Genomic DNA, 14,364 nt, shown 5'->3' with positions numbered 1-14,364 from the left:
ATTCTGAGTAGTCAAAGAAGTACACTCTTTTCTCTAAAGTATTCCTGTCTTGATTTTTATTTGCTTATTTGTGTTGCATAGTGTAACCAAATATTACTTATTGTAAATGTTGACCTGGCTTTTCCCACCCCTGCATGTTTTTAATTGTAGTGCTTCCTCTGAGGTTTTGTTACTCAGAGGGACTAATACCCCTGAAGAAATCAATAGTTACAACCTTTGAACACCTTGAAAAATTTAGCAGAGTAACTTGGGAGGAGTTTCAATGTTGTAGCTTCCAAAAGAGACTGCCTCAGGTTTCACTTGGCCATATCATGATGACAAGATAAACTTATTCTTTACAGTACACCTAATGACTTATTCATAATTTGCTCCATGAGGCTTAATTTTCCTGTTGCACCAGAGTGAACAATATGTGCTATGTGAATAACTGCACTATGTTTTCAAAGGTATATTTTGTTACAAGCTTCTATAGACAATGCACTGTGTGTGTGTGTGTGTGTGTGTACACACACACACACACACACAGGGATACATACAAACACACACACCCTGAAAGAAAGAAAGAGAGAGAGAGAGAGAGAGAGAGAGAGAGAGAGAGAGAGAGAGACTCTTCTCTGCTCCACAACTTTTGAAAATCATGATACTATATTTCACATGTTTACAACTGGCATATGTTAAAAAAAAAAGTGTGTGCGTGTGTGTGTGTGTATCTGTCAGAAGAAAATATCGATTAAAACAAATTTTCTATAAAATACAGCATGGGAAGGGTGACAACATGAAGATGGAATGCAGAGAACTGCAATGGCAATAGAAAAGGAAAAGAAAGAGAAGACAGTCAGGGGGAGGATCAAACTGGATGAAGATGAGACAAGGGAAAGACATAACAAGTTAGGGGAAGAAGTCAAGGGAAAGAAAAAGTGAGAAAGAATGGACCTTGAGTTGATATTGGGTTGTATAGTCTGGATCCAATAATGGCACGTCTCTCTTTAGTTTACTCTCAGCCTTACCTGGGTAATGCAAGCACCAGTGAAAGCCACGATCACAGCCACCACATTTACGGTAAGCTGGAACTGCAGGAACTTAGAGATACTGTCATAAACATTACGGCCCCACATTACAGCTTTCACAATGCTACTGAAGTTATCATCTGTGAGGATAATATCAGAAGCTTCTTTTGCCACATCTGTTCCTGCAATACCCTGAAAAATGAAGAGACACCAACAGTAATTCACTAGAAGGAGTAATACAAAATTGGTTTGAATGAGCACCCGAATAGGGTCATAAAAAAGGAAGTTTTTTTCAGAAAACTTTATCTTTAAATATCTATTGATGAATAAAATAGTGGTCAAGATCCAAAAAGAGTGTGAAAATAATTTTTTGGACTAGCTCACTTCAACAGACTTTGCACAGCAGATGGCAAGCATACTGGAATCTGTTTGTGATCTGGCACATTGCTCAGAGCTGAAGTTTTAGCTGTTACCCAACTGCCCTTCCAGTGGACATATTTTCAAAATCATTTAGAAAATCCAAGTAATGCCAAAATATAATACGAACTAATATTATTAAAATATATTGCAGCATAACAGCAGATTGAAAGAATCATTGAGAAAACTTTTTCATCATTAAAAGAAACTTTGGGGGAATATTTAACCCAAATTCCAAAGCAATGCATTCACTCACAGTAATAGATCAAATTGAAACCAGAAATAAACTGAAATATACCATTGCAAAGCCAACATCAGCTTTTTTAAGAGCTGGTCCATCATTAGTTCCATCGCCAGTCACTGCTACAACCTGCCTCTGCTCCACTTGCGTGCTGTCAATGATACCTGCAAAATATGGCAATGCATTCTTAAGTAACCATTTAAATATGTCATGCATATATGTATGTTAGAAATCTACCCAACTCCAATCTGAGCAACATGCAACGTTAAGAGCAACAGAGATTTTTTAAAAATGAACAAAAAATGTATGCCTCAGAAGAAAACATGCAAGTACCATAAAACATCTTAAAAGGCTCTTACTACCATCCTAATCCAAGTCTTGGGGAATAAATCAAGCTTTCAAAGACTTTTCAAAAATAGTCAAGGTGCATCAGACAGATTTCTATGAAGATGATATTCCAGCAGACAGGCAAAATAGAGAAGGGCTTCTTTTAGGGTTTTGGCAGGTGACACCGTTTGATCATCAGTTTCATTGATTGGAGGGTGTCTACCCTATCAACTGTACTGAGCAAGCAGAAATAGCTGGTCCCCAGACTTTCAGAAATTTCTTGACAGTGAAAACAATTAACCAGTGGAACAACTTGCCTTCAGAAGTTGTGGGTGCTCACTGGAGGTTTTTAAAAACAGATTGGACAGCCATTTATCCAGAATGATATAGGGTCTCCTATTTGTGAAGAGGGTTGGACTAGAAAGACCTCCAAGGTCCCTTCCAACTCTATTATTCTGTTAAGTGCTTTATGGGTGGTAAGTCTTTCTCCTTTTTACACATCTCTCATATATAGTGCATATAAAAAAGGGTTTGATCACATGACATCTTGAGGATCACAAGAACATCTATCTAACCTATTACCTATAACTAAGGTATAGTACCCAGATTTATCTTATTACTTATGGATCAAGTCTTCCAATTTTATATTCACATTACTCAGAGTGTCCCAGGCATTGCTAAAATTTGATTAATTTTATTTGTGGGCAGGAAAATGTCCCCACAATCAATTGTCCTAGACTCCACCTAGAGATGAGGAATATTAAGAAAGCAGCCATAGCCAAGAAAATTAGCAGAGATGAAATTTGAAATGCATGCTACACACAGAATCTCCAATTTCAATTAAATTAGAAAGTTTTCTACCAATCCATCAACAAAAAAAATTATAATGAACTAATCAATAGCTGCAAAGAAAAATAAGTACAGTTCTGAGCACAGGTATGCGATAATAGAAAGACAATACAGTGCAGCTTGGATAAAGAAGATAAAAAAGAGGGGGAGTTGAAAGAACTTATAATAACAGCAGAAATGGTGGAGAAAAGAGTAAGGAAGATCAAGAATTGGTCAGCATCAGATGAAGATAACTGCATTGTTCTGGTTGAAACATCTGACTAGCCTACACTTACTTATTGCCAAACTGTCTAACAACAGTTTCTACCACAAAGAGTGAAACTGAGAATAGGTTAACATCTGAGAAACTAGCTGATAATAAAAGATCTAACAAAAGGTTAGCCCTAGGCAACTACAGGCCAATTATCTGCTTAGCAACAAATTTAAAAGTGCTAACTGGTCTGGTAGCTGATGCAGGCCCACTGCAGCTACTTGAAAATAAGCTCTTTCATCTGAGCAGAAAGAAAACTGCTTATACAGCTAAGGGACAAAAGATCAGCTCCTAATTGACAAAATTACTTTGGAAAATTGTAAGATAAGGAAAATCAACTTGAACATAGTTTGGATTGATTATAAAAAGGCATTTAACTCCCTGCCACATGACTGGATAATCAAATGCCTAGAACTAACAAGAATCAGTAGAAAAATCAGAACCTTTGTGCAAAGATCAATGCACAATGGAAGGCACAGTTGCTGGTGAATGGTAATTGAATGGGAGAATATAACATCAAGAGAGGAATCTTTAAGGAGATTATATCACCACTACTGTTTGTCATTGCATCTGTCAACAATACTGAAAAAGTAGACCAGGTTATACTCACATCCTGTAAATGGATGATCGGAAGCTGAATTGAAAAATACCATGTGAAATAGAATCACTGTTTTCAGCACTGTCTATATATACATTCAAGACATTGCAATGGAGTTTGGACAGGACAAATGTGCCATCCTTACCTTCAGGAGGGGATAGCATGTAGACTTATATATTGCTTCATCATAAGCCCTCTCTAAGCAGTTTGTAAGAGACAAAATCTGGGTCAGATAAGTAGTAAAACATCAAGAGTTTGGATGAAGAAGATCACCACAAATATCTAGACAATCTTCAGGCTAACAACATCAAACACATTGAAGTCAAGAAGTTAGTAGTGAATATATCAGAAGAGTGAAGATCTTAAAGTCCAAATTCAGTGACAGTAATGCAAATAAATTATGCTCCTCATCCACAGAGTTGGAATCTATTGATAGATTCTAATTTTCAAAAAGCATAGATAGGTGTGAAATATGCATGTACACCTGATAGTTGAATAAGAAAAAAGTGAGATCCTTATTAATCCTTCAAGCTGAACAACATGCATATTGTCAAAACTAAATGTCTCAAATAATTCTGTGTAACTTTAAATGAACTTCATTTAAAAAAAGCTAAAAATGTTCCCAAACCAAAAGCACTCTTCTTCCATTACAGGCATTATTCTTCTCTTTTCCTGCCGGCTCTGCTGTTTGCTGAGTGCTTTCACCACTGTTTTAAATTGAAGTTATATAAGACATTCAGGTTTTTATGCTGCAATCTTATGCTCTGCAACCCATCTCATTTAGATTCATTTTTACCCTCCCTCAACCCTGCTAACTGCATTTCCTCCACAAAAGAGTTCATTTTTGTCCTATTCTATATTAGGTGGATGAGTAATTGGAAAGGGTTGCATCTTTTAATGCAGACTGTGGGATGAATTTGAGAGCCTAATTCTGCAAGATGCTAACAGTATAAAGGTTTTAGCAGGATTTCTGACATCAAATAAAGCAAATGTTAGATTGAAAGTTTCAAATGTACAGCCATGTGGCTTTGTATGCATTATTTTAGAAAAGATATTTTGACCCTTCTTTATTTTGTTTCTGACTCGTCATATTGTATGTTATTGTTGTTACACTGTTAGTTTTATAGTTGGACAATGAAGTGAGAAGGCCACAAGCTCCACTTCTTATGATCAGTACCAAAGGCATAATTATTATTAAACTGGAGAGCAACAACAGTATATGTTGTAAAGACTAGCATAAATAATAAAATGGCCAACTCCTAGGGTGGAAGACAACAAAAATGATTTGGCTCTGAAGTGACATGGGAAGACAATGGAAAAAGATATACAAATGCAAAGACTGTTGAATTCTTTTACGTCAAAATATGGGTATTTCACAAAGGATAGTCTAATTTTGGACATCTGGATCTTGCTGGCAACTATTGCTCTTGGTTGGAGTAGTTTAAAAAATATAGTATGCATTAAGAAAGATGTGTGAAAATATGTTTGAAGTAAGTATAATTTAATTTAATTTATTCAATTTAGGGGCTGCCCAACTCTAAAAAACTTTGGGAAGCTAATAATGGAACAACAATAATATACAATATGATAAGTCAGAAACAAAATAAATAAAGAAGTAAAAAAGAACAAAAAAACAAGATGGCAGTCCAGCAAACATACACAGAACATATCTCTCAGGGGCTCCATCCACCCTAGCCCAGGGATCTGAGGGAACAACCAGGAACCTGATGCTTTCCAGAATATCATCAGGTTGAGAGTTAGTGGATTATAGAACTTCATTCTAGAAGGCCAGTGTCACAATAAACACTCTTCTTGGGTGTTGAAAGATGGGACCCAGAGCACTCTAGACTTGGCAGGCTGCCCACTGAGTCAGATACCATGGGACATAGGCAGTCTCCCAAATAGGCCCAAGCCATGTAAAGCTTCATAGGTTTGGGACCAGTGTCCCAAATGTGCTTTTTCACAAGGCAAGTGGGCTTTCTTGTTTTTATTTGAAGATATTTCACTTCTCATCCAAGAAGATTCTTCAGCTCTGACTTGGATGAGAAGAGAAACATCTTCAAAGAAAAACAACAAAGTACAGTTGCCTCATGAAAAAGCACCTTTGGGATAACTATGACCTGGATGACTGAGAATCTCCATAGATGTTATAACCAGTGACTTGAAACATGCCCAGAACAAAATGGCCACCATTGCAGCTCATGAAGAAAGGTTCACATACGCATACTAAGGCACACCCATTACTACCCATGCCACTGGATTTTGGAACAGTTGCTTCCAATAGCCCCATATACAACACATGCAGTAGTCAAACTGTGAAATGATTAGAATATGAGTATCTATCTGAAGGGCTTCTCAGTCTAGGAAAGGGTGGAACTAGTAAACAAGAGGAAGCTGTGCAAGGACCTTCTTCGCCAGAGCCACAACTTGTGCATCACCCTTGAAAGGAGAAGTACATTTCCATCCAAGCTGAAGTTGAAATATCCCCAGCTCTAGTCCTAATATCTGCAGCCACCTGGTTTTGGTAGGATTGGACTCAAGACAGTTCATCCCCACTCAAGTCCACACAACCTACAGACATTGGATCAAAACTTCAATAGCCTGGAGTCTAAATACAGAATAGATAACAACAGCATACTGAACCCCAAACCAGTGATAACTTGCATAGTGGTTCATGTACATATTAAATAGGAGGGGGAAAGCATGGCACTCTTCACAAAGAAGAAGCATATGGATTGATCTCTCCCTCTTAATAATGATTGGAACCAGTCCTGAAGGAAGACAACTGTAAAACAGTGCTGCCAATCTCCAACATTCAGAATTGGTCCAGAGGATACCTTGATCAACCAAACCAAAAGTCACTCAGAGATCAAGGAGCATAAGAATAACCTCTTATCCCAACACCATCACTATTCATTAATAAGCATGACCAAAGTTGTTGCCGTACTGAATATTGGACTGAAATGTGACTGAAATAATCTGTTTCTTCCAGGATTCTCTGTAGCTGCAATCCAATAGTTGTCTAAAATCATTGGGTCCAAGGATGGCTCTTGAAAAGGGGACATACTACCACCAGCATCCCAGCTTTCTTTCTTAAAAAAAATGGAATAAGGAAATGTCCTTTTTAAAAATGGAATAGTTTGATAGAAAAACTGTATTGCAAAAATGCATAGAAAAATATAATATTTGTGAGAGGGCACTTATAGATTTTAATGGAAAATATGATTCCCTGTAAAAGTATCCAAACACTACAGAACACCTGCAGCACTGACATGGACCACATTCTTGTATTATGGTTTTGTTTTTGTTTTTTTGTAATTTGCCATTCTGTGTAAATAAATTTTATCATCAAAAACTTGTTACATCTAATTTCTTGGGACTATGTGGATTATGACTACATTCAGGAAATTGTGTCAAGCAAGCAAACTGTTTAAGTTTCTACAAAAGTCCTCATAGAATAATAAATATATAGAGATACATCCAAAGTGCAGACTTACCTTTTACCAAGGTATGTTTATCTGTGGGTGATGAACGAGCAAGGACACGAAGTTTTGGCCATATCTTATCAATGCGTTCCTGCTCTATCTGAAAATAGTAAAAAGAGTAACAAAAAGAATCCATTTGTCAGTCTTCAATGCATTTTAGTGCCATTTTTTTAAAAAAATATCACTTTTAAGGATGAAAAGAAATATTCCAATCCTCAATCAAATTAATATTGTTGTCTGAATAATATTGTTGTACTATTTTTTTAATATTGTGCTGCTTTCAACAACTTGTTCTAAATATTCCTGATGAATACCAGATTATTTTTTGTGCAGTTTCTTTATCAGTTTTTTTATAACTGAAATAGGAATTTTCTAAACTCACAAAAACACTTGTGATTAAATGTAGAATAGATTTCTGTCATATCTTAAAAAATAATCCTCATTTTAAGGCTGCAAATTTCTACAATTAAAAATAAGCATCACTTTATAAGTGGGATAAGTCTTATAATAAAAAAATTTATGGAGGGAGGGAGGAACGGAAGAGCGGGAGAGCAGAAGGCTGACCTGTATTGTGAACATTTTATAGTTATGATTATATAAAAAGAATATTAATAAAAATGCTTTTCAGCTTGAATGAACACAAAAAGAATAACTGGAATTTTCAAGTTTTCTGTGTTATTTCAATCTTCCTGGTGGTAAACTGTGGATTAAATAGTAGTAGTAGTAGTAGTAGTAGTAGTAGTAGTAGTAGTAGTAGTAGTAGTAGTAGTAAAGTTGGAAGTGACCTTGGAGGTCATGTAGTCCAACCCCCTGCTCAGGCAGGAAACTCTATACCATTTTGGACAAATGGCTGTCCAGTCTCTTCTTAAAAACTTCCAGTGTTGGAGCATTCACCGCTTCTGGAGGCAGGTTGTTCCACTGGTTAATTGTTCTAACTGTCAGGAAATTTCTCCTTAGTTCTAGGTTGCTTCTCTTCTTGATCAGTTTCCATCCACTGCTTCTTGTCCTGCTTTCAGGTGCCTTGGAGAATAACTTGACTCCCTCTTCTTTGGGAGAATAGCTCAAGGTTGAACTGTGCTTGGTGCTCTCTGAACTTGGTTGTTTTTCTGCAGATGTTTAATTACGATGGTAGAGGACAGGAAGATTTGGAGGAATGTTGTCCATGGGGTTGCGATGGGTCGGACATGACTTCGCAGTTAACAACAAAAGATAGCATCATCAGTGTAAGGGACCTAGCTGGGTTTGCACTAATGGTATTACCTAGTTGTGTAATAAAACATTTTCAAGCAAAAAAAAAAAAAAAAAAAAAAAAAAACCAAGCTCAAAGAGCAACTTCACATTACATAATCTCTTTAAAAAGGATTGCAAATTATGCTTCAATCCTGCTTTTGAGGAATGGTGAAAACTACTGTTTATCAATTCAGATGTTGTTTCCATGGAAGTGCAAGTCACTTATTAAAAGGAACAGGGAACACATAAAACAGGAGTGGAGCTTTTTGAAACAGTACCACATTTTGATGCACAAATGAGCAGCAAGGAAAATTGAAATGTATGCATGGGTTTGAATTACTCTTGACAATTTCTGTCAGCATTTAATATTATAGTATTGCCATTTTTGGATTACTGTATATCTGTTGCACAGAAAACTAAAAAAAACAAAAACAAATGAGGGCAGCACATTAAAAACGAACAATTGCTTTATCTTTCCAGGTCTTTAACAATTGGGCACAATATATTATATCTCTCTGCACACCACTTACATCTCCCTTCTCATTCCGAATCCTTCGATTAAAATCCTTTCCTTCAATACAGAGGAAATCTTCACCAGGGTGAATAATTCCACATTTTATGGCAATGGCACGAGCTGTATTGATGTTATCTCCTGTAACCATGCGGACTGTAATTCCAGCTCGCTGGCACTTTCTTATGGCTTCTGGGACCTAATCAAACAGTGAGATAGAATGGAAGATGGAACAGAAAAGCAGTATATAGCATAATAAAAACTCATCGGAACTGTATTTTGGAATGAAATATTTTCAAATATTAAAAATTGCATCATTATTAAAATAAAACAAGAGAGACATCATGGGCTTTTGGAGTTGTAAGAATATACAGTCCCTAAGATATGACAAAGAGATATTCTGAACAGTTTGCAGAATGCTATGTACTCTAATTACCAGTTTATAGACTTTTTTCCCCTTATGTCCTTAGAAACAATTTGATTGCTAATAAGGAATTGATATTTTACTTTTGAAAGGAGATGAAAATCCTAATAAGAGTCTGCTCATAATTCAACATAGAATTTTAAAAGAATTTAATTTGAAAATAAAATACGGGAAGCATAAGAAATCTTAATACTAAAAAGAAGATGAGTGTTAAGTAAGCAAATATCAACACAGTGGCACAAATTTGTTCTGCTATTTCTTTAACATAAAATAATAATATGCTCCAATCGATTTACCTGAAAAGCACATACCATTTGTGGAAGTGGAAAAGAACTGCTAGTGAAGGATCACATTTCTCATAAACCACAACTGTGCACTGCCATGGTGATAAGCCTGTTTGAATCAACTAGTAGGATGTTAACATTTGTACAGAGCAGGAGTGGTCTGCTCTTGATCTCCAAGTTTTAAGTTTCTTTTCTTTTTATATTTCTTCCACCCCTCCCTTTTATTATGTGTTATAATGTTGTTTCCATATACTAACGTTTCTATAAAATGTTTAAAAATGATTAACAGTCTACAGTTTAATGTAGCGGTATTACAGGCATAAAATTATTTAGCTTTTTCATCGAAATTGAATGTAACACTGAAGAACCACTACAACCCACAGCAAAATAAGTGTTTCATATTTTCAAGAGATTAAGGGTTGCAGCGGGCATAGCAAGGAGGGAAGAGCTAGGATTATGGGATTTTTTTATATAGCATTAATCTCATATAAGGTTCACATTACAGTTTTTGCATACTCCTTGCTTTATAATAGTTAAAAAATAATTGCCATGCTGTGATGAATACAAATAAAGTCTCCTCAAGTCAAGAAGATCTTCTGGCAATTTGTTAAGAACACTATGGAATGGGTTTTCTTAGTTTTCCTCTAGGACAGGGGTCCCTAACCCCCGGTCCATGGACCAGTACTGGGCTTCACCATGCCAGTAACCAGGCCGCACAAACAAGCAAAGCCCCATCCACAAGATGCAGGCAGCACATAAAACCATGCACCCTTCGGTCTGCGGAAAAACCTATCTCCACGGAACCAGTCCCTGGTGTCCAAAGGGTTGGGGATCTCTGCTCTAGGATGTTATTGTTGTTGTTTTTAGTTTGTTGGTTTGGGTTTGGTATTATCTGGTGGCTTGCCAGATAGGCCTTCTTAGCTTTCTGACACTGAGCATGAGAGGTAGTGAGAGGAGCCACAAAGAAAGTAGCTCAGAGAGCACCTGAGGCCCAGGAACAACTCTCCATCTCTATCTCAACAAGTCCAACAGAGAAATAAGGCCATGCTATGCTGTGCTGTGCTTACTATAGGATATGACTCAAACTCCAGGATTTGTTTAAAAAGTAATCCACTGTAGCAGGAGTCTTCAAACTTGGTCCTTTTATGACTTGAGGACACCAACTCCCAGAATTCCTCAGCCAGGCTGAGGAATTCTGGGAGTTGAAGTTCACAAGTCTTAAAAGGACCAAGTTTGAAGACCCCTGTACTATAGGGATGATTAAAAAACTGTTCTTTGATTTTGTAGATCAATTATCTCAATTTTTCTGTCTATTGAATTAAGCAATTCCTCCATCAGCTACAGGGCAATCAGTAAAATCTGTTTTATCTTCATGTATTTTATATCCACATTCAGAGCTCCCCATTATCACTATGTAATGACTATAATTGCCTTTTCTCTCACTACATGGTTGCCTTCCTTTCCCTCCAGGCATCCAGCTGTTGGCAGAAGTGCTAATAATTAAGCATGTCTCTTAATTCAGTTATAACTACTGATTAGTTCATAAGAAAGAGAGCAATATAGATATTACAACCTATGGTAAACCCATAAGTTAGTAAAATGTGAAATATAAAATAAATGAATAAATGAATCCTTGAACAAATCTGCAGAATAATAAACTTGGACTGATTTGATATGAGCTGCATCACAACTTTCTAACACAAATGCGAACAGGATTCTCTGACTATGCAATTTCCAACCATAGGGGAAATAGCTACTCCAGGATATGACATTTTAGAAGTGAAGAACGGCTTTCCCAGGAGACTTAATCTTTGTATCTTCAAGTTGAAGTTTTCAGGGTAAATTTCATACATTTTTTTAAATATATATTTGGAAGGAAAGTTAAGTATCCTCTTATCTGGGATTCATAAGACAGTTGAAAAAAGCACTTAAATTACCTTTAACACAAGCTGGTCCCTGGTGAAATAAATGTTAAAGTATCACTTCTGTCACAATAAAGCAATTATATGAACCATTCTAAACTAATTTGTTCTACTATATCAGGGGTAGGCAACCTTGGCTCTTTTATGACTCGTGGACTTCAACTCCCAGAATTCCTGAGCCAGCATGGGAGTTGAAATCCATGAGTCATAAAAGATCCAAGGTTGCCTACCCTATGGCCCATACTTAAAATGCTGGGAATCTCAGTGTGGACTTATACCAGAGGTATGTAAACTGCTGAAAACTTTCTCCACACCAGTAGGTCATTGTTGCTATCTCAGATTTTTTTTAAAAAAAAAGCGAATAAACTATAATTATAATAGTCTTTTCAAAAGAATACAATTGTGAAAGCAAAAAATAATAAACAAAGCTGTCCTCCATGAGTCAGTAAAATCCACCTTCCAGTTCTGTTAAATTTCTATCTCTTGCAAACAAAATGTATAAGTTTCCAGTCAGAATCACTGGATTCTGACTGGAAACAATCATTTATTCTGGTATTTTAAAGCTTGTCTTATTGTGTCTAGAAATAGAGTGGGGCTGCTGCTAGCTTCCTCCCTGAACAGTTCTCTTTACTTGCACATTACGGAAGAAAGTACCGTAGTGAATAACAATGTAGGACTGTCACATACATCCCCAGTCATTTCATAAGCTGCTTCACCCCACCCAAACTTTCAAACCAAATGATGAAAGGACGTTTCTATCAAAATGAATAAGAATGATTGAAATCAATGCTAGTTAACTAGTTAAGTGTCACAGAGTATGCCTGATTCTGGGGCATTCTATAATTGAAAGCTTGCCATTTCAACCTGTAAAGGCTCTCCAGTAATTTCTTTGATTGCATCTATTCATTCTAGTTCTACTTTGTTCTTTTCATTGCATGCTTGCCAAAATTATGTGAGCTTCTGCTTGCTGCACATCCCCTCAAGGGAGCAATTAGTCTTTCTGTGGTCAAGGAATGACTGATTCTTCTTGCAATCCTTGGTACTTTTCATGGTCACGGTTCAGAAGCATCTATATTTCTCTTTCACTTTTTTTGTGTTTAGCTTTTACAGACTTCCAGAAGTCTACTGCTTTAACTATTCTGATCTTTGTTGTTTTTGAAAAGCCCTTCAGCTTCACAATCCAGTCTAGGTCTACTATTGTTTTCCTCTCTAGAATTAATTTCCAGCACCCTGTCCATCTTTATTCTGGAGCCCAAGAAAACAAATGTTTCTACTGTCTTCCTTTCATCAACCACAAATTCACTAAGCATGCAGTATTAGTTCCATTTCTGATAGTCAAATGAGAATTCTAAAGGTGTTCAGATATTCAGTTGTACATATTGTTTTTGTATTGCATTATGTTTGGAAATATTGAAAAGTTGACTTTAAAAAAAAAAAACACCTGATGTTTTTATTTTTTTTACTACACACAGGGTGAAAAGACCCTCTCAGCTTCTTGGGTTTTTTGTTTTGTTTTAAAATATTTTTACCTCTGCTCTTACAGGATCTTCTATGCCAACCACACAAATGCAGGTAAGATCAGTTAAAATATCATTTTCATTGTCCCAATCTGGTTCAGGATCGTTGGGAAAGTCTCGAAAACCAACACAGATGGTTCTCAATCCATCACAGGCCATGGGCTCAATCACTTTCTTAACCATCTCATCTCTATCACGAGGTCTAAAAATGCGAGCCTCACCTGCAGCATTAAGAATCTTAGAACATCTGGAAAAAAAGGAAAACAAATGACTGGATCACAACTGCAAACAACTGAGAGGGGTGGGTTAGATTATGGCATTTAGGATAAAATTTAAAAACTAATATAGCAGCGGCAGCTTGGATCATACTTTCCCGAATTAATGAGTGGTGAAATTCCAATTAACAAAATAAAGTTTTTCTAAAGAAAGAGATGTGTCAAAAGATCTCTTTACCACTTTCCTTTATGCATTAGTTCAAATCCTGCTCAAAGCAAGTACTTATAATAAAGAAATAGAGATTGGTGACACTTGATACATATTTTGCTCAGAACTGTCCAGTAAATGATGATACACTAAAAAAAGAAATGTATTGCAAATTTTACATAAAAGAATGTCTCATTCTTTTTATGGAGATTTGAAGATTCAGTGGGCACACATCAATCTGACTATCTGTGGCAGTGGTATATATTCACTTCCATACAGAATTAGTGAAAAAGGGTTTCAAAACAAATACCGTGCACATACTTCTTTAGGACAATTTCAGAAGCCCCTTTGCTATACATTCGGAAGCTGTCATCTGGCATTTTAACGACAGTGCTCATTGACTTTCTCACAGAGTTAAATGTGTAAACTTTGTAGAGTTTCTCTTCAGGCATTTTAATCCGAGCAGGCTGATAATCATGCTTTAGATCCAAAAGAAATCCAAGCAATCCACATTCTGTCTTGTTGCCAACCTGACGAGGTAGACCACCTTCCTTTTCTGGTGGCTAAGGAGAGAAAAAGAATTGGACTTCAGGGTTTGTCATTTAGCATCCGCACCTGATCTCATCTGTGATGACTGTAGTTCTTCCCTATTATTATCATTTTTAGTTAGCCTTCAACTTATAACCAGAATTGGGACTTCAACTTATAACCAGAATTGGGACTGTCATTAAGTGAATCGTGCAGTTGTTAAGCGAACCAGGTTCCCCTTCCCTATTGCGTGTGGAAATCCCCCTGGAAAAGTTGTAAATGATAAGCATATGATTCCAGGATGCTGCAACTGTGGTAAATACACGCCAGTTGCCAAGCATCACAATTTTG

At 36.5% G+C, this 14,364-nt stretch overlaps 1 protein-coding gene across 6 annotated transcripts in view; it reads right to left on the bottom strand.

The window, feature by feature from the left end:
- The window catches only part of ATP2B2 (ATPase plasma membrane Ca2+ transporting 2), a 190,080-nt gene that overhangs the window by 29,519 nt on the left and 146,197 nt on the right, over window positions 1–14,364 (bottom strand). For all 6 annotated transcript variants that reach the window (XR_005557277.1, XM_039348244.1, XM_039348240.1 and 3 more), the window contains 6 exons: window positions 13,807–14,048; window positions 13,075–13,309; window positions 8,935–9,114; window positions 7,187–7,274; window positions 1,723–1,829; window positions 1,008–1,199 (listed from right to left, as the gene is read on the bottom strand). Coding sequence is in view for 5 of the 6 variants with exons in the window: in XM_039348244.1 (XP_039204178.1) it covers window positions 1,008–1,199; window positions 1,723–1,829; window positions 7,187–7,274; window positions 8,935–9,114; window positions 13,075–13,309; window positions 13,807–14,048 (1,044 nt within the window). In the remaining variant the exon portion in view is untranslated. The remainder of the gene's footprint in view (window positions 1–1,007; window positions 1,200–1,722; window positions 1,830–7,186; window positions 7,275–8,934; window positions 9,115–13,074; window positions 13,310–13,806; window positions 14,049–14,364) is intronic.

Source organism: Crotalus tigris, unplaced genomic scaffold, assembly GCF_016545835.1.
Source record: "Crotalus tigris isolate CLP2741 ecotype Arizona unplaced genomic scaffold, ASM1654583v1 scf7180000018125.1543573, whole genome shotgun sequence".
In the NCBI taxonomy this organism is placed as follows: Eukaryota; Metazoa; Chordata; class Lepidosauria; order Squamata; family Viperidae; genus Crotalus; species Crotalus tigris.
Note: the sequence above shows the minus strand (reverse complement) of the source record. Positions and strands in the feature narration are given on the sequence as shown.